The 18389-nt window shown below is 42.5% G+C and overlaps 1 protein-coding gene across 1 annotated transcript in view; it reads left to right on the plus strand.

Annotated features, from left to right (window-relative positions):
• Positions 1 to 18389, plus strand: part of USH2A (usherin) — a 461796-nt gene that overhangs the window by 252313 nt on the left and 191094 nt on the right. Inside the window, exon 11 of the mRNA XM_073673580.1 lies at positions 1849 to 2044. Coding sequence (XP_073529681.1) covers positions 1849 to 2044 — 196 coding nt within the window. The remainder of the gene's footprint in view (positions 1 to 1848; positions 2045 to 18389) is intronic.

The following is an 18389-nucleotide window of genomic DNA, read 5'->3' on the forward strand; positions in this document are numbered from 1 at the left end:
TTTTAGCGTGGAACATCAAAAGCACACTTCTGTCTCTCTGGCCTACACCAGACTATTTTCAACAGATATATTTGTGTCTGAAAAATCAGGGAGACACTATTATTTTTTTTTTATGGCAAAAAATGCCAAAAGCAGGATAATAGAGATTTTTTACCATGGAACAGCAAAAGCACACTTCTGTCTCTCTGGCCTACACCAGACTATTTTCAACAGATATATTTGTGTCTGAAAAATCAGGGAGACACTATTATTTTTTTTTTTCCAGCAAAAAATGCCAAAAACAGGATAATAGAGATTTTTTTACCATGGAACAGCAAAACCACAGTTATAATTTACTGGTGCATACCAGTCTTTTTTAAATATATATATTTGCGGCTGAACAGTGAGCGACACACTCAAACTGTTTTTTTTTAGATACAAATGGCCCATGGAACTGCAAAACCACACTTCTATTTCTCTGACCTACACCACACTGTTTTCAACAGATATATTTGTGTCTGAAAAATCAGAGACACACTTTTTTTTTGGGGGGGGGGGGAACCAAAAGGTTAATAAGACGGGTATTTGTACAGTGTGAAGGAGGAAAAAAAAAAGAGGATTTCGATGAAAAAAAAAGGAATTTTCCTGGCCCCCGAGACCTGCCGCTAAGTCCAGCAATTTCAGCAACAGGAGCACACAAGACTGTAATGCAGCGTTTGCTGGTATAACCACTACGTCTCCTATACAGCCTGCCTGCCTGATATCTGGGATGGATATTAGTCCTGAGAAGGACTGTTTGTTTGATCTGGCAGCCTTTACAGACCCTACACTGAATATTTCGCAGGATATATCTCTCCCTAAATCAGCAGCACTGTCCCTACACTGTCTGATCCGGAGCAACTGTGTCCAAGATGGCGGCGCCCGGTTTTAAATACTCGAGGTGACGCTGTGCGGCCAGCCAATCACTGTAATGCCCACAAACAACATGGCTGCGGCATTACAGTGACTGGCTGGCAATCCCGGCATGTTCATTGGCTCTGTAAAGAGTGCCAAACATGCAGGGCGGAGTAACCCGGAAATGCTCGGTGCTCGCCGAACATCCCGAGTAGCGTGATGCTCGGGCGAGTACCGAGCAGTGTCGAGCATGCTCGCTCAACACTAGTCTTTATTTCAATTAAAGGACTTTATTATGAGTGTTCGTGTTTTTTTTAACTTTGACTATGGGGTTAGTAATGGGGGTGTCTTATAGATGCCTGTCCATTACTAACCTGACATCAACCCCAACCCTATTACCCCACTGCCACTGCTACAGGGCAGTGGGAAGAGCGAGGCTAAGTGCCAGAATTGGGGCATCCTATGGATGCGCCATTTCTGGGGCGGCTGACGGCTGGTGTTTCTAGCCTGGGAGGGGTGCAATATTCATGGCACCCTTCCTGGGCTATTAATATCAGCCCCCAGCTGTCTGCCTAGCCTTTGCTAGCTATTAAAATAGGGGGGACTTGCATGAAATGAATCTCAAATTGTTAACATTTTTTTGTCAAGTAAATTTTCATAAATTCGATAGGATTTCAATCATATCAGATTGATTCACTCATCTCCAAATTTAAATTATAAATGTTGGTCCAGAAAAATTGCTGAGCACATCATAACTCATGGTCGGTAGGGAACTCTCTTACAAATTCTTTATTGAACCCAAAAGTTTTACAATAAGCCTTTAATTGGTAAATAAGAATGACAGAATAGGGAAAAATTAAAGTGTACCTTCAATTATTTTTAGAAAATGATTAACGTTTAAGACTTTGCAAAATGTTGAAGTTTTATTTTCCACTTTTCTCCACCTTATTATGAATATATATTTATGTCTTACAGCTTGGAGGTCAATGTAGATGTAAACAGAATGTTGGAGGCAGGAGATGTGATCAGTGCAAAGATGGATTTTACAATTTACAAGAGTCTAATGCTGACGGCTGCCAACCCTGTCACTGCAACACTTCGGGAACAATCAATGGAAGTCATTCATGTCATCAAAACACAGGCCAGTGCCAATGCAAAGCACATGCTATTGGTGAGTACTCAGGCTGAACAGCCCAAAACCAGTGGAAGGTTTTCTCTGAGGTTCTTTTTTGTACATGAAAATTTCCAATTTTTCATCTTGGACTTGGATTTTAAGTCTAAGTTCACAGGTTCTTCACATTTTTTCAACTGTTATTAAAGAGTTTTTCCCAACATTGAAAGTTATTACCTATCCAACTTTTGACAATGGCCAAAAGTTGTCTGCATAATCGTTACTGCATCCTTGGCTTCTCATCATTGTATCACATCAGTTTGGATATATGAAGACACCAAAAATAACCTTAAAGGAGTATTCTGATATCCAAAAATGGATGCAGTAATATGGACCATTATTAGATCACTGTGGATCCTACCGATCATCAGGGGGAAACCAGGGATTATGAGGTCTACAGGTTCTGATACGGATTTGCCGTTGATTTGCTCTGGATCTACAATGGGGCTTTTCCCAGTCACCAATACGCACCTAGGTCCTGATTCATCATTTGCTTTTTTTGAAGTCTCTTTTCTTTTTTTTGTCTTGTGGTCTTCATTGACTTTTTTTTGCCATATTCTTAAAATGGAGCATGTGTTTAGCTAATTTTGTGCAATATTAAAAAATACTTTTTATTTGTCTTTTTTAAAATGTTGCAAAATTTGAGCCAAAATTTAAGACTTTCATAAAATCACTCCGTGGATGGGGGGGAAGGGGCACTAGAGTGGAACTGTGAAAAATGTATTGACTTTTTAAAAAGTTGTAAGTGGTGAATCAAGCTAAATATCTAGAAACGCTAAACTCTGCTCAGAGTGGCAAGCTATAAAAAAATAATAGACGAATACATGAAATTACTTTAAAACTCACTCGTCCATTAGTCTGCCAGATACAGTTAGGTCCATATGTGGCGACCCTGAGGGTTCAGTCGTCACAGGGGTACTGCACCTCAGATAGAGGTGTGGTATCTCCTCTTCCAGGTAAGGATGGAGCATTTCTCGGGACCCAACTTTACCACTCAACACTACACCACTCCTGTCCTGTAGGGGGCCTAAATGCACCAGGGTGCTATCCCGGCCCGGGATAGAGGAGATGGGGGGGGACCAAAGATAGGGGGAACCATGTAGTGGGTGAGGGTGGAGGACACACTTTTAGGAAACACTTATTGATTCATATTTAATCTATGGCCATCTTTAGTTCAAGGTCTTTGATTGAGGGTCTTCTGTCAGGGTCCAGCAAGAGGCTGTAGCTGGCGGAAGGTTCGCGGTCCTCGTACTCTGGCCTTGAGACGAGGAGCGGGTCAGAGTTAACCACTGTCTCTACCCGGTCAAGGTCCTGACCTAAGAAGGCCTTGGAGGGGAGCAGAGGAGATAGGCTCCACAGGCAAAAGGATCCCAGGGGGGTACGGACGGAGCGGAGTCGCCACCTGTATTCTTTATTCTGGCCTAGTCAGAGGGATTCCTGCTGAAAGAGGGGTGACCGGCCCCCGATATCTGACTTTGTTACTTCACGTCTCAGTCAGAAAAGCCCGGAGGCTTAGTGGATCCCAGGGTGATACGGACGGAGCGGAGTCGCCACCTGTATCTCTCACACTGCGTTTATCCAGTGGGACCCGGCCTTACACCACATTCGAAATACACACAGTCAGGAGAAGACTTAGTGGGAGAACTTACCAAGGAGAGGAACACACACCAGAGGGGTCTCGACAGGTGCTCCTGATCTATCTGGGAAGTGCTGGACCCCCTTCCCGGTGGCCGCAGTACGCCGTGTGTAGCAGAGAGAAGCTTTGCGGCTGAAAGTTCTTCTAAAGTGAGTAAAGACCCGGATGACTTCACACACCGCCTCAGCCTGTTATTTCCTGTGCAACACTGCACCCACCATCCCTTCTCACACTGCCCTGAGGCCTGCTCCAGCTGTGGGGAGCCGTCCCATCTTAGCTGCTAGAACACCGGTCTCAGTGGACTGTTGCAGTGCTGGTGGCCCTCACCAGAAACCACACGTGGCGTAGTCGAGCAAACCACTCATCTTAAAAGAAGCCCATTATTTTCATGTGACAGCCCTGGCCACGGAACGGGTCTAGGCCACGACTGCATACCCCCCCCCCCGCAACACCTACACTGACCCGGCTCCGAGTGACCCCCGCCGCTCAGGGAGGGCGTCGCACATATATATTTGGACAGAGACAACATTTTTCTAATTTTGGTTCTAGACATTACCACAATGAATTTTAAACAAAACAATTCAGATGCAGTTGAAGTTCAGACTTTCAGCTTTCATTTGAGGGTATCCACATTAAAATTGGATGAAGGGTTTAGGAGTTTCAGCTCCTTTAACATGTGCCACCCTGTTTTTAAAGGGACCAAAAGTAATTGGACAGATTAAATAATTGTAAATAAAATGTTCATTTCTAGTGCTTGATTGAAAACCCTTTGTTGGCAATGACTGCCTGAAGTCTTGAACTCAGGGACATCACCAGACGTTGTGTTTCCTCCTTTTTGATGCTCTGCCAGGCCTTCACTGTGGTGGTTTTCCAGACGTAGGCTGATGGGCGTAGTACTTTCATCAGCAGACCAGTGGTAAGCTTTTTACCGCCGGTCACAGCTGCAGGCTTACATTGTCATCTGTCAGAGTGAGCCCAAAGTGCTCTGACCAGCAGTAACAATTATACCGCCAATCAGAGCCCCTGTTTCCCATGCTGTCACGCAGATGACAGTGTGGGAAAACACGGATGTTCGGGCCCCGAATGGGGTCCGGGTTTGGCTTCGAGTACCCGAACCAAACTTTTTATAGATGTTCGGTTGAGCCTGCTGGACCCAAACATCCACGAGTTCGTCGATCACTAGTTACGGCGTCTCCACTTCGTGGCTGAATTGCTGCGGTTCCTTCCACTTCTCAATAATATCACTCACAGGTGATGGAGGAAGATTTATCAGGAAAAACTACTACTATTACAGGACCGCGCTGGTATCAGTGAGCTCTGCACCACCGGCCAATGTGTCTCTTATGTTCATGAAGGCAGATGGCATGGCGGGGGCCAGAGGTTATACACCAAGGGCGCAAGAGCCCAGATGTTATACATCGGGGGCAATGGGGCCGGACATTATACACTGGGGGTAAGAGGGCTGGATGTTACACAATGGGGGGCCATGTGGCTGGATAATATACATCAGGGGCAGTGGGGCCAAATATTAAACATCGGAGGGGCACTGAGGCTGGATGTTATACATTGGGGGTAATGGGACTGAATGAGACATATCGGGCTATGGGGCCGGATGTTATATACCAGAGGAGAGGGACTGGATGTTACACATCGGGGGCAATGGGGCCGGATGTAATATACCGGGGGAAAGGGACTGGATTTTACACATCGGGGGCAATGGGGCCGGTTACTATACTTCGAGGAGAAATCGGGCCGGATGTTATACATTGCGGATAATGGGGCCAGATGTTACACATCGCGTGGCAATGGGGCTGAATAATATACATCGGGGGCAATGGGGCCAAATATTAAACATCGGAAATGCAGGATTAAGACACGTGTCCCTATACTATTGTCCGTGTATGTTTGTATGTATATATATGTGTAGGGATGTGTGAGCGTGTGTGTATATATAATATATATTATGGGCACTCGTCTTACACCTTCATTTCATATATTTTTCTCCTATATTTCCATGCCTGCAGCCTGAGATCCCACCAATGCTGTCAATATGAATTTTATTTCATTTCTATACCTACGTCCCTTTTGGTACATTAGCACATTTCAAAACTGTTTTAGGCTTAATGAGTTCTAAGCAAATCATTCTGATGCCAGTTTTCTTATTAAACCAAAATAAATGGATTTTTTTTTTTTTTGCATTTTTTTTTTTTTTCCGCCAGGGTCCGTTGTGATAAATCTTTCCCTTTCCCCATTATATTTCTTTGAACTGTTCTTATGAAATGCAAAATAAGTCAACGTAATTCCACTGATCGTGTACATGGGCAGGGTTACTTATCAAGGGCTATATAATTTTAATTTTGTAATTCAATGCCAAACTGATTATAATAAACTGCCGCCTCCTGTGTTATTTATCATGTTCTTTTACAAGACGCTCTTTTTTGTTTGTGGCTCCCACAGGTATTTTTCAAAAATTAGATTTGATTATAGCAATTTATTACTTTCAAAATATTTGAGGGGTGCTACGGCTACATAAGGACAAAATTTATCAAGTGCCTGAAATACACTGTGCATATAATACATTTTGAAATGTTGATGTATGGGAATATTATGATAAAGTGAGCACAGGACTGCGGGCATACCTGTCGAAATATCTTTGTAGGAAGCGGAAAAACATAACTGGTTTAAGCGTTTTTAAATTACATTGAATTTTTTTATATATATATTATGTGATTTTCAGCATAAAGCATTTAATATAGAGGTAGATTATTTAAATTGCCTGATAACAATTTAATGTATAGGGGAATATGTTGTGTTTCCTACATATGATAACGCAGGTTTAGGCTGTTCATTAATTAAATTAATGTTCTGAAGGCTGATGTAGAGAAATTCACTACAATGCGTTATTATTGTGATCATTTACTATTGTGAGGGATTGCTTTAGTCATTGCCAGGAATTTCTTTTATATGGGACAAAATTTGAGCCTTGTACCCTGGGCAAGGTCAGCCGAACCTGCTGATTGTCAGGACCAGTCAACTAACTTGTGTATTAGGGGATGTCCTGTCTCTCTTGAAAGAAGGATCGGACATGTTGAAATTGAATGCCAGATCCTTTTTTTCCAGATGGTTTTTGGAAGCTGTTTTCTCCCCTCTCCCCATTAAATATACATGCACACTTGACCGTATACTTTTTAATGGGGGGTTGGAAGGCGTATGGGCACCTCTGCCGCCAGAACCCAAATCGAATGCTACTACTTCAATTATAATATTATCATTCTAGATTGTACACTATATCCCAGACCCAAAAATCACTTCAGACTCCCTAAAAGAAAATTAGATCCCATTATTCAGACCTTCAGAAATGACTTAGACAAATAGGTGGTGCACTACTAATATCGGCTGACCATGCAGCTGCTATAGGCCCATGAACTTTGCCGAACAGCCCAGTCCTCTTACTGACGTCCAACCATATCTTCTGACATCTGTCGTATATGTACAGAAGTCAGGAAGATTTGTATGGAGTGGACACACATTGAGCCTGCTCCATACCTGGTGGGGGCCAACTGTTTTACTGCTGCACTTTGCGCCAGCTATGATTACCGCATGATTGCCATGATGATCAACTATTGCATCTAGGCGGTTCGATAGCAGTAAGTCACTGGGCGGCTCAATGGCAGTGACCCGAATCTGATCATTGATATGTGGCCCCTGGATTTCTGTGTACACCCCCCTAATCAAAATGACCCCTAAAGTGAACTCAAACCCAGACTCAAATGGTAAACTCAGACTCAAGAAATACATTCAGGCCTCACACTAAAACACCTAGAATTACTTCAGACTCCAAAATGAGCCAAGGCCCTAAAATTCAAACCCAAGGTTCAGAGTTCAAAAAATGAATTCAGATTCAAGACTTAGACCTACAAAATGAATAAAGACACAACATCCAGACCGCAAAGTAAATTCAGACCTCAGACTCAGAGCCCATGGAAATATTAATTTAGATATCAGACCTCCAAAATCAGTTTAGACCTCAAACACCATGGTGGTCCAACTGTGGTTCTTGCTAGAGAACCTAGCCAATCAAGGAAGTGGTGAACATCGATGGGCTGGGCAGCCATGCACAGTATCAGTTGAGCTGATTGTGCATCTTTATGGGGGTAAAGAATACTAGACCACAACTATAGAAGGAGCATAAGTACCTTTTTAGAAGCACCCAGCACAAAGGGCACATATCCTGCCAACCACATGCTTCTCTCTTAGTGATTGTTATACTATGCATCTAGACTGTAAACCATGCCCTAGATGTTCAATCAATTTTCAATCTAAATTCAGGTCCTCAAAGGAAAATCAAACTACAGGTCCATCCCTACAGAATTAAATGACCTCCTAATACGAATTTAAACTTAAACCCCCAAAATGAATTCTAACACAAAAATCAGACCCAAAAAATACATTCAGATGTCAGATTCAAACCTCCAGAATTAACTCAGGCTCCAAAATGACTAGGAAGATCCCCAACAAGCATCCAGGCTAGGGCTTCCAAATTAAAACAAGACCAAAGACTAAGACTTCCAAAAAAAATTCAGATTGAAGACATAGACCCAAAACTAAATTCAGACTTCAGACCAGGATCCAACAATAGTAGGTGCAGGGTTTTGCCGACGCAATCAGATCTTTGAATCCAAAATGTTCCTTTTGACCGATTGAAGAAGACCGATGTTATTAAATACCCATGATTGTTGGAGATTTTGTATTGTGTTCAACAAATTTCAAGTTATGCCACTAACTTAGACTCAGAACCAGTAAAATTAATAATTTAGATGTTAGACTTCCAAAGTAAGTTTAGACCCTAAACTCTATGGTAGTACAGTTGGGCATAACCAAAAAAGGACCTGGTGAATATTAGGGGCCATGTCTCTCCCACACCCTGAAGCTGGCACTTTTTTTTAAGGCAATGCATGGGAATTCAGCCGGAACAAGGGCACATTGAATACTATGTATTCTATTAGAAAAAGATTAATTTTTTTTAATGAAGTCTAAAATTTAAATTTAGAAAAAAATAAATGTAATTGAAACATTGTAAACTTCTGACTGGAGAGGCATAAAAAACAATTCAATTTATAAGAAAATTGGGCTGAATTAAATCCATTGGAATGGTCCATGCACCGAGACTCTGAGATGCCCTTTAGGCCTTTGTCATTCTTGTTAAGAATAGATTACCTGTCAGAAATATGTATGGCATATACAAATAAGCCTTGTGCATATTTATAAAAATAAGCAATACTCCACAAATCCACCCAGACCAAATTTAATAGTACAAAATGAGTCATAATTCTTGTTAACAATACAGTTATTTTTAACATTTCCAGTCCTCGATGTTTCACATTTTTTTTATTTTCCTTATTGAAATTAAATGATATGCCTTAGGTGGCTCATTCATCATTGCTAAAAGAACTTGCCTATTGTCGGAGTTCCTGAATTTTTATCCCTATACATAATGTATTTTCATCCAGTTTAATAGATGCATTTTGTCCACGTACATTCTTAAATGCATGCGCTACGTGTTCATATATTTTAGGTCGGTAATGTTTTATTATAACTGGGGGTGAATTTTTCACGGTGTGATACAATTTATAGCTGCCTTATTGTGATGTGTATTTTTATTTAAAATGAAAGGGACGCTTGCTTTAGGTAAAACACCTTTTACCCTTTCTTATATTTCAGCTTCTTCTCTGTATTATTTATAGGCTTGGAAATAAGAAATGGATTAAAGTTAGACTGTTAGCTGCATGTAGTAGTGTTTATCGAAGATAGGGGGCCCTATCGCAAAAATTATTCTGTGCATCCTGTAATGATGATCTTTCGACAGGGACCCTCTTCTCTTCAAAAGCCCCTTTGTAACATTTTTCATAACTGCTTCACTGAATCTAAAATAAAATATAACTTTGAAGACCGTCATAAAAATACCCATTGTTTTGTGTATACAGCTCTTATGCAGACCTATGTCTCTATAGTCATACTATAAGGAAGCCCTGTTTTCAATTCATAATGATCAATGTATATGGCAATAGCATGCTTAACGGCATTGCTGTTGGACAAATAGGAAGGCTTAAGTCATACCTGCCAGTCCCACCTACGAGCAACTCGAATCTATGCAGGACCACCTACTTTTGGGTAAGGTTTACATAAACCTCACATCTATTTAGCCCAGGGCAGCCCTAAATTTGCAAGATTGTTGTTGTTGAAAATTAAGACAATCCCTGAACATTAGATAGTGTTGCACAGAACCTGTAAGGTGGAGCATGGCGTCTGTAGGCTCTTGTGCCGCCAAATGTGCAATTCACTTGCTGCGAATAGTTTAAAATGGCCATTGCCATTTTATGCATTTTTAGAACATTGCCCAGACAAAAGCAATGAATGACTTTCAGCTATCACATCACATGGTATAGCACAGCCAACAAGGAAGTATTATCATAGACTGTATAAAAGCAGAGGCAGAGAATGCAGCAACCATTTTGTAGTGAGTCTGGATAGTGAAAGAACATCACAGTTCATAGTTCAGCAATAAAGGTACTGAGAGAAAGCCATAAAGCACTGAACAAACTACAGTATATAAATAGTGTGTGACTGCATATAAGTGAAGGTGATTAGTGTGTGAGTAAAAGTAAAAACAGATTAGGGAGAGAGAGACAGGAGAGTCACTGCATCTGTGAGGCAGGAGAGTCACTGCATCTGTGAGGCAGAAGAGTCATTGCGTCTGTGAGGCAGGAGAGGCATTGTGTCTGTGAGGCAGGAGAGTCACTGTGTCTGTGAGGCAGGAGAATCACTGTGTCTGTGAGGCAGGAGAGTCACTGTGTCTGTGAGGCAGGAGGGTCACTGTGTCTGTGAGGCAGGAGAGTCACTGTGTCTGTGAGGCAGGCGAATCACTGTGTCTGTGATGCAGGAGAGTCACTGTGTCTGTGAGGCAGGAGAGTCACTGTGTCTGTGAGGCAGGCGAATCACTGTGTCTGTGATGCAGGAGAGTCACTGTGTCTGTGAGGCAGGCGAATCACTGTGTCTGTGATGCAGGAGAGTCACTGTGTCTGTGAGGCAGGAGAGTCACTGTGTCTGTGAGGCAGGAGAGTCACTGCGTCTGTGAGGCAGGAGAGTCACTGCATTTGTGAAGCAGAGGCAGGGAGTGACACATCTGACAGCTGATGATTGCTTTGTTAGTGTGGCAGGGCAAGTACAGTGGGTACGGAAAGTATTGAAACCCCTTTAAATTATTCACTCTTTGTTTCATTGCAGCCATTTGGTAAATTCTAAAAAGTTCATTTTTTTTCTCATTAAAGTACACTCTGCACCCCATCTTGACTGAAAAAAAAACAGAAATGTAGAAATTTTTGCACATTTATTAAAAAAGAAAAACTGAAATATCACATGGTCATAAGTATTCAGACCCTTTGCTCAGATACTCATATTTAAGTCACATGCTGTCCATTTCCTTGTGATCCTCCTTGAGATGGTTCTACTCCTTCATTGGAGTCCAGCTGTGTTCAATTAAACTGATAGGACTTGATTTGGAAAGGCACACAGCTGTCTATATAAGACCTCACAGCTCACAGTGCATGTCAGACCAAATGAGACTCATGAGCTCAAAGGAACTGCCCAAGGAGCGCAGAGACAGAATTGTGGCAAGGCACAGATCTGGCCAAGGTTATAAAAGAATTTCTGCATTACTCAATGTTCCTAAGAGCACAGTAGCCTCCATAATCCTTAAATGGAAGAAGTTTGGGACCACCAGAAGTCTTCTTAGACCAAGGAAGAATGGCAGAGGATCCCCAAATCCAGGTGTGAAAAACTTGTGGAATCATTCCCAAGAAGACTCATGGCTGTACTAGCTCAAAAGGTGCTTCTACTCAATACTGAGCAAAGGGTCTGAATACTTATGACCATGTGATTTTTCAGTTTTTCTTTTTTAATAAATTTGCAAACATTTCTACATTTCTGTTTTTTTTAGTCAAGATGGGGTGCAGAGTGTACTTTAATGAGAAAAAAAATGAACTTTTTAGAATTTACTGGTGATGAGCAAGCATGCTCGAGACTGCTCGGTACTCGCCCGAGCATCTCAGTACTCGAGATGCTCAGAGCTCGCCAAGTACTTGCGCGATGCTAGGGCGGGAGCTCGGATCCCCGTCCTGCATGTTTGACGCTATTTAGAGCACCAATCATCCAGGGATTGTCTGCCACTCACTGTAATGTCACAGCCATGGTGGTTGTGGCATTACAGTGATTGCCCAAATCGATAGGAACAGTGCTCACAGTGAAACATGAAAAGCCAGAAATTCAGCAGCGGCATACACCGGTACCCGACAATTTAGAACAGAAAGAATAGAGCATCACACATAGATTAGATAGATAGAAACCTGTCAGTCACATATTATATAAGTACAGTGACAGTGTTGGTTACTGTACTTGTCATTTAGTGTTAAAATAAAGGATTTATTAAAAAAAAAAATTGGCGTGGGGTTCCCCGTAATTTTAGTCTCTAGCGGAGGTTAAGCAGACGGCTGGGGCAGATGTTTGAAGCCTGGGAAGGAGGTAATACCCACGGAGCTTCCCAGGCTACTAATATTAGCCCCCAGCTGAATACTTAGCCTTTACTAGCTATTAAAATGGGGGACCCAAAAAAAAAATGACGTGGTGTCCCCCCTATTTTAATAGCTAGCAAAGGCTAGGCAGACAGCTGGTGGCTGATATTAATAGCCCAGAAAGGGTGCCAGGAATATTGGCCCCCTCCCAGGCTAGAAACACCAGCCGTCAGCTGCCCCAGAAATGGCGCATTTCTGGCACTTAGCCTTCCCACTGCCCTGTAGCGGTGTCAGTGGGGTAATAGGGTTAGGGTTGATGTCAGCTTATAATGCCAGCTGACATCAAGCTCAGGTTAGTAATGGAGAGGCGTCTATAAGACACCCCCATTACTAACCCCATAGTGAAGGTTAAAAAAACACCAACACCCAGAATAAAATCCTTTAATTGAAATAAAGACAAAATTCTTTAATGTTCTAAATTAAACTCTACTTACCATCACCCCCATTCCAGCTGAAGTCAACGATCTCCTGCAATAAAAGTAAAATAATAAGCCAACCTCATCCTTACCTTTTCATGGTTCCCAGGATGGCTCCAGCATTGCTATATTAACATGACAGGCTGGATCGCGGCAGAACGCTGCCATACAGCTTGCCATGCCGCAGACACTGAGAAGCTCCTCAGTGAAGTTCCTCAGTGTCTGGCTGTGACGGCATCCAGATGAGCAGAGTTCATGTCCAATGAACTCAGCTCACCTCATGCACGTCACTGACAGCGTGGGAGAATTCTCCTGCGCATGCGGTGCCGGCAAATTACGTCACCGCTTAAGCAGGAGAATTCTCCCACACTGGGACGGCATTGAGATGGCAGGCTGGATGGTAGCAGAACGCTGCCATCCAGCTTGTCATCCTTCAGAGACACTGCAGAGCGCAGGCATGCTTGCGCTCTGCAGTGTCTCTGAAGGATGACAAGCTGGATGGCAGCGTTCAGCTACGATCCAGCCTGTCATCTCAATGCCATCCCAGCATGGGAGAATTCTCCTGCTCAAGCGATGAGCGCAGGAGAATTCTCCCACGCTGTCAGTGACGTGCATGAGGTGAGCTGAGTTCATTGGACATGATCTCACCTCATGCACGTCACTGACAGTGTGGGAAAATTCTCCAGCGCTCAGCGCTTCAGCAGGAGAATTCTCTCACGCTCACTGCAAGCGCAGGAGAATTTTCCCACGCTGTCAGTGACGTGCATGAGGTGAGCTGAGTTCATTGGACATGAACTCGGCTCATCAGGATGCCGTCACAGCCAGACACTGAGGAGCGCAAGCATGCGTGCGCTTCTCAGTGTCTGCGGCATGGCAAGCTGGATGGCAGCTTTCGGCTGCGATCCAGCCTGTCATGTGAATGTAGCAGACCTGGAGCCGTCGTGGGAACCATGGAAAGGTAAGGATGATGTTGGTTTATTATTTTACTTTTATTGCAGAAGACATTGGCTTCAGCTGGAATGGGCGTAATGGTAAGTATGGTTTAATTTAGAACAATAAAGAATTGTGTGTTTATTTCAATTAAAGGACTTTATTCTGGGTGCTTGTGTTTTTTTTTTAAATTTGACTATGGGGTTAGTAATGGGGGTGTCTTATAGACGCCTCTCCATTACTAACCTGGGCTTGATGTCAGCTGGCATTATAAGCTGACATCAACCTCAGCCCTATTACCCCACTGCCACCGCTACAGGGCAGTGGGAAGAGCGAGGCTAAGTGCCAGAATTGGCGCATCCTATGGATGCGCCATTTCTGGGGCAGCTGACGGCTGGTGTTTCTAGTCTGGGAGGGGGCCAATATTCATGGCACCCTTCCTGGGCTATTAGTATCAGCCCCCAGCTGTCTGCCTAGCCTTTGCTAGCTATTAAAATAGGGGGGACCCCACGTCATTTTTTTGGGGGGTCCCCCATCTTAATAGCTAGTAAAAGCTAGGTATTCAGCTCGGGGCTGATATTAGTAGCCTGGGAAGCTCCGTGGGTATTACCCCCTTCCCAGGCTTCAAACATCTGCCCCAGCCGTCTGCTTAACCTCCGCTAGAGACTAAAATTACGGGGAACCCCACGCCAATTTTTTTTTAAATAAATCCTTTATTTTAACACTAAATGACAAGTACATAATCAACACTATCACTGTACTTCTTATATATGTGACTGACATGTTTCTATATATCTAATCTATGTGTAATGCTCTATTCTTTCTATTCAAAATTGTGGGGTACCGATGCTGAATTGCCGGCCGGTTTTTTTAAAGAGACGGTGCATGAAAAGGCTATTATTTTTTTTAATAAATCCTTTAACACTAAATGACAAGTACAATAACCAACACTGTCACTGTACTTCTTATATATGTGACTGACATGTTTCTATCTATCTAATCTATGTGTGATGCTCTATTCTTTCTGTTCTAAATTGTCGGGTACCGGTGTATGCCGCTGCTGAATTGCCGGCTTTTCATGTTTCACTGTGAGCACTGTTCCCATTGATTTGGGCAACCACTGTAATGCCACAACCACCATGGCTGTGACATTACAGTGAGTGGCAGACAATCCCTGCATGATTGGTGCTCTAAATAGCGCCAGACATGCAGGACACGCTTTTGGTGCACAAACAGTTATCGAACATAACCTCGAACAGCCGAATTTTTTGCAAATCGTTCGCGTTCGTCGAACGACTCGAACACCGCCCAAAACAGATCGAATTTGAGATTGGCGAACAGTTTAAGTCGAACACCGCTCATCTCTAATCACTAGAATTTACCAAATGGCTGCAATGACACAACGATTGAAAAATTTAAAGGGGCCACAATACTTTCCATACCCACTGTATTAACTGCAAATCAAATTCCCTGGGAAAAGTCTGCAAAGCTGGCGAATTTGATTACAAAAGCTTTGTTCATCTCTACTGCCTACAAGCATCTCTTCTAGAAGAACTCTGCTATATGTGTTATGCAATTCACAGAGGTACCGAGAAAGACTGGCAACAAACCAGCAAAGGCGCAGCCACAGACTCATTTGGCACAAGCTGCCAAGCTTAGTGAGCCCTTGAGGGTCTGGAATACTCTTCACCCAGCTCCCAGTAAATGGAAGGGGGATTTTAGAATGGCCCTTCCTAGGCCCACTGTCCCCGGACAGCTGGCATCTGGTGACGTGGCTGGTGCCTAGTTGAGGACCAGGTGAGTACCTCTGCAAGAACCCCAGGAAGTGTAATCAAAAGAGAAAATGAGAAAATCCTGCTAAGATAGCAAAACCTAATGTTAGCATCACTCACCACCAAGCACAAAGGGAACTGCAATAAACAGCAAGGGACTGAGCAGGAAGCAGGATTATATAGCCCACTAATTACCTCCCGATCATCCCCAGACAGCCACTCCCTGCCAGGTTCAACAGCAGGCTGGACAAAATCCCACCATTGCTTATTGCCAAACAAAGCAGCATCCTGCATTGCTTGACAACCGGGGAAACAGCGTTGTATCTTCCACAAGATTGCTACAGTTTCCCTGCACGCATGGTAACTCCGCCTCCAGGGTCAGGACAATTATGGCAGTTGCGACCGGAGTAGCGTAGTAATGGACCTGCTCCATTACCAGGTGGGAGCACAGAACCATGAATTGTAGCAGTACGTCATGTGAAGGAATATGCTACAATTTTTTCTTGCAGATTTTTAAAGAATCTTGCATTCCACACAGGTTACAGTACGCACGGGTAGCAAACTACCAATCTTTGGATGCTACATCACAAATCCATAACACAGTGATTTATATTATAGCCATGTGCTTAAGGTCTAGATATGTTTGATTCACTATATCATAATTTTTATAAATTTTTATTTGTCCCCAATATTGAAGTTTTGGTTATTTTGGGGGCCATCTTATGACCGGTACAATTTTTTCCTGAAATTCCTGAAACTAAAGTTTTGAAGAGCAGATGAAGCACTTGCGTTAGGATTTACATTTCTTACCCACGATGGCTTTGTGATGTCACTGGGTAATTCTATATAAAATTGATTATAGAGATCAACATTTCAGTTTTAAAATATCTTCTTGGGGTGATGTGAACTAGAACCAGATTACATCGGCATTTTTGCCACTTTGGTGACAATAAAATAGTGTCACTTATATTGTCCCTCGTTAAGATTTTCAGTGTGTGTTTTTACAAAAATCAATCTGATAATGTTAAGCACTTAAAGTTAAGACCTAATAAAAAAAAAATTGCAAAGGGGTCTTAAAATTTTGCCGACACCTAAAGAAAAAAAAATCGACAAGAGGTAAAAGTGAAATTGAGCTTTTCTGATCAGGTGTCTTCTGAGTTAAATTATTTAAAGGGAAAAATGGTGATCATCTAGATATGTAACCAACTGTTATGACATTTCACCAAAGTTATAGAAATAAAACAATAAAAGATAATGAGGCACAAAAATACATCGCAAAATAAATCTCTGACCATATTCGTATGCTTTGTAATATGTATTATTTTTTACATATCCAAGATATAATGCATTCCTGCTGTCCCAAGTGGCCATTAGTGACCCAATTTTTAAGATCCAATTCCTACAATTTTTTTTTCAATTTTTGGGGTAGAGGAAGTGTTTGTACACCCCATCCAAAAGTGGACATTCACAAGAGGGATTGGGGCCGGACTTAAAGAGGTTGTCCACTACCTTTACACCAATAACCTATCCTTAGGATAGGTCATCAATTTCTGATTGGCCAGGGTCCAGCACCCGGCACCCTCGCCGATCAGCTGCTATCGGTGTCAGCGGCAATCCGGAAATACTCATTAGCGGAGCTCCTCCGTCTTCTGGTAGTGGCCACCGCAGGGTACTGCACATACGTTTCATATTGCTTTGAATAGGAGGCGGATGTGCAGTACCAAACCTCGGCCACTACCAGAAGATGGAGTACGTCGGCAAGTAAGTAGTTTCGGCTGGCGGCCACAGCCTTCACCGATAACAGCTTATCGGCGGGGGTGCCGGACCCCGTCCGATAAGACATTGACGACCTATGCTAAGGATAGGTAATCAATGTAAAAGTAGTGAACAACCTCTTTAAACATATCTTTGCTACTGTTTGGGGATTTCCAAGTAATATGCTGGAATAGCACCTAGACCTCATAGTCTCCTACTGGCCCATACTGAACATATGGAGCCACATGGAGGATTTTTCCTACATGTTCTGTATAAATAGTATATGATGGCATACTGTATTAGGCACCATGTTATGTAGCTATTCTACCTTAAAAAATATAGCTAGAAGAGAAAAAACCATATTTTCTATAAGTCAGCAATAAGAATGCCTACAGCTCCGTAGTGCAGATTCGTAAAACTCTGCGCGCCAATGTGCAGGGTCTATGTACACAACTCTGCAATGTGCATAGGACTCCATTGATATGCAGTTCTAAAAAATGCATTGTTTACTGGTCCTATTCTGTGTTTTTCATTCAGGAAAAAGGGTCTAAGGGGTAACGTTACTTCTTGTGAAGAGTGACATGCCAATTCTGGCATGTCAGTGTGAGGAGACTTCTAAGCCATGCATGCTCTTCTGGGAAATTAAATATGCAAAGAACTCTAGCGCCACCTATTGGAAACAGCGCTCCTAAGATTTAGGATCGCTGCTTCTAATAGATGATGCTAGAGTTCTAGACCTCTTCCTCTCTGAAGAGACAATTTGCATATTTAATTTCCCAGAGGGGCATTGCATGGCTTATAAGTCTCCTCCATATGGTGCTTTTTTTTTACTGAGTTTTCAGATCAAAAACGACTTGTGAATACACTCAAAATCTTTGTGCACAAGACGTCTTTTTCACACAGATTCCGCAGTTGAAACTGAATGAAAAAGGCTATAAAAACACACTAAAGAATGAACATATGCAATTCTATGTAAAAACGACTTGCTGTGCACATGTTCAGGATTTGTAACATCTTTTAACCACTTAAGATTTCGAAAAACGCCAAGCCAAGTGATTAAAAGAAACCATGTGTCCATTCTTCTGGCATTTTCTGCTTGGAAGCCACTCTGATGGGTTTTTTGGAGCGTTTTAACATCGTTTTTGCTTAAAGAAAGCGCAAGCATTTTTTTAACATGATTCAAGGAAGTGAAAAAAAAGACTGGAAAAT

The sequence above is a fragment of the Phyllobates terribilis genome, unplaced genomic scaffold, assembly GCF_046119375.1.
Source record: "Phyllobates terribilis strain yellow unplaced genomic scaffold, ASM4611937v1 Scaffold_3__8_contigs__length_932513732, whole genome shotgun sequence".
In the NCBI taxonomy this organism is placed as follows: domain Eukaryota; kingdom Metazoa; phylum Chordata; class Amphibia; order Anura; family Dendrobatidae; genus Phyllobates; species Phyllobates terribilis.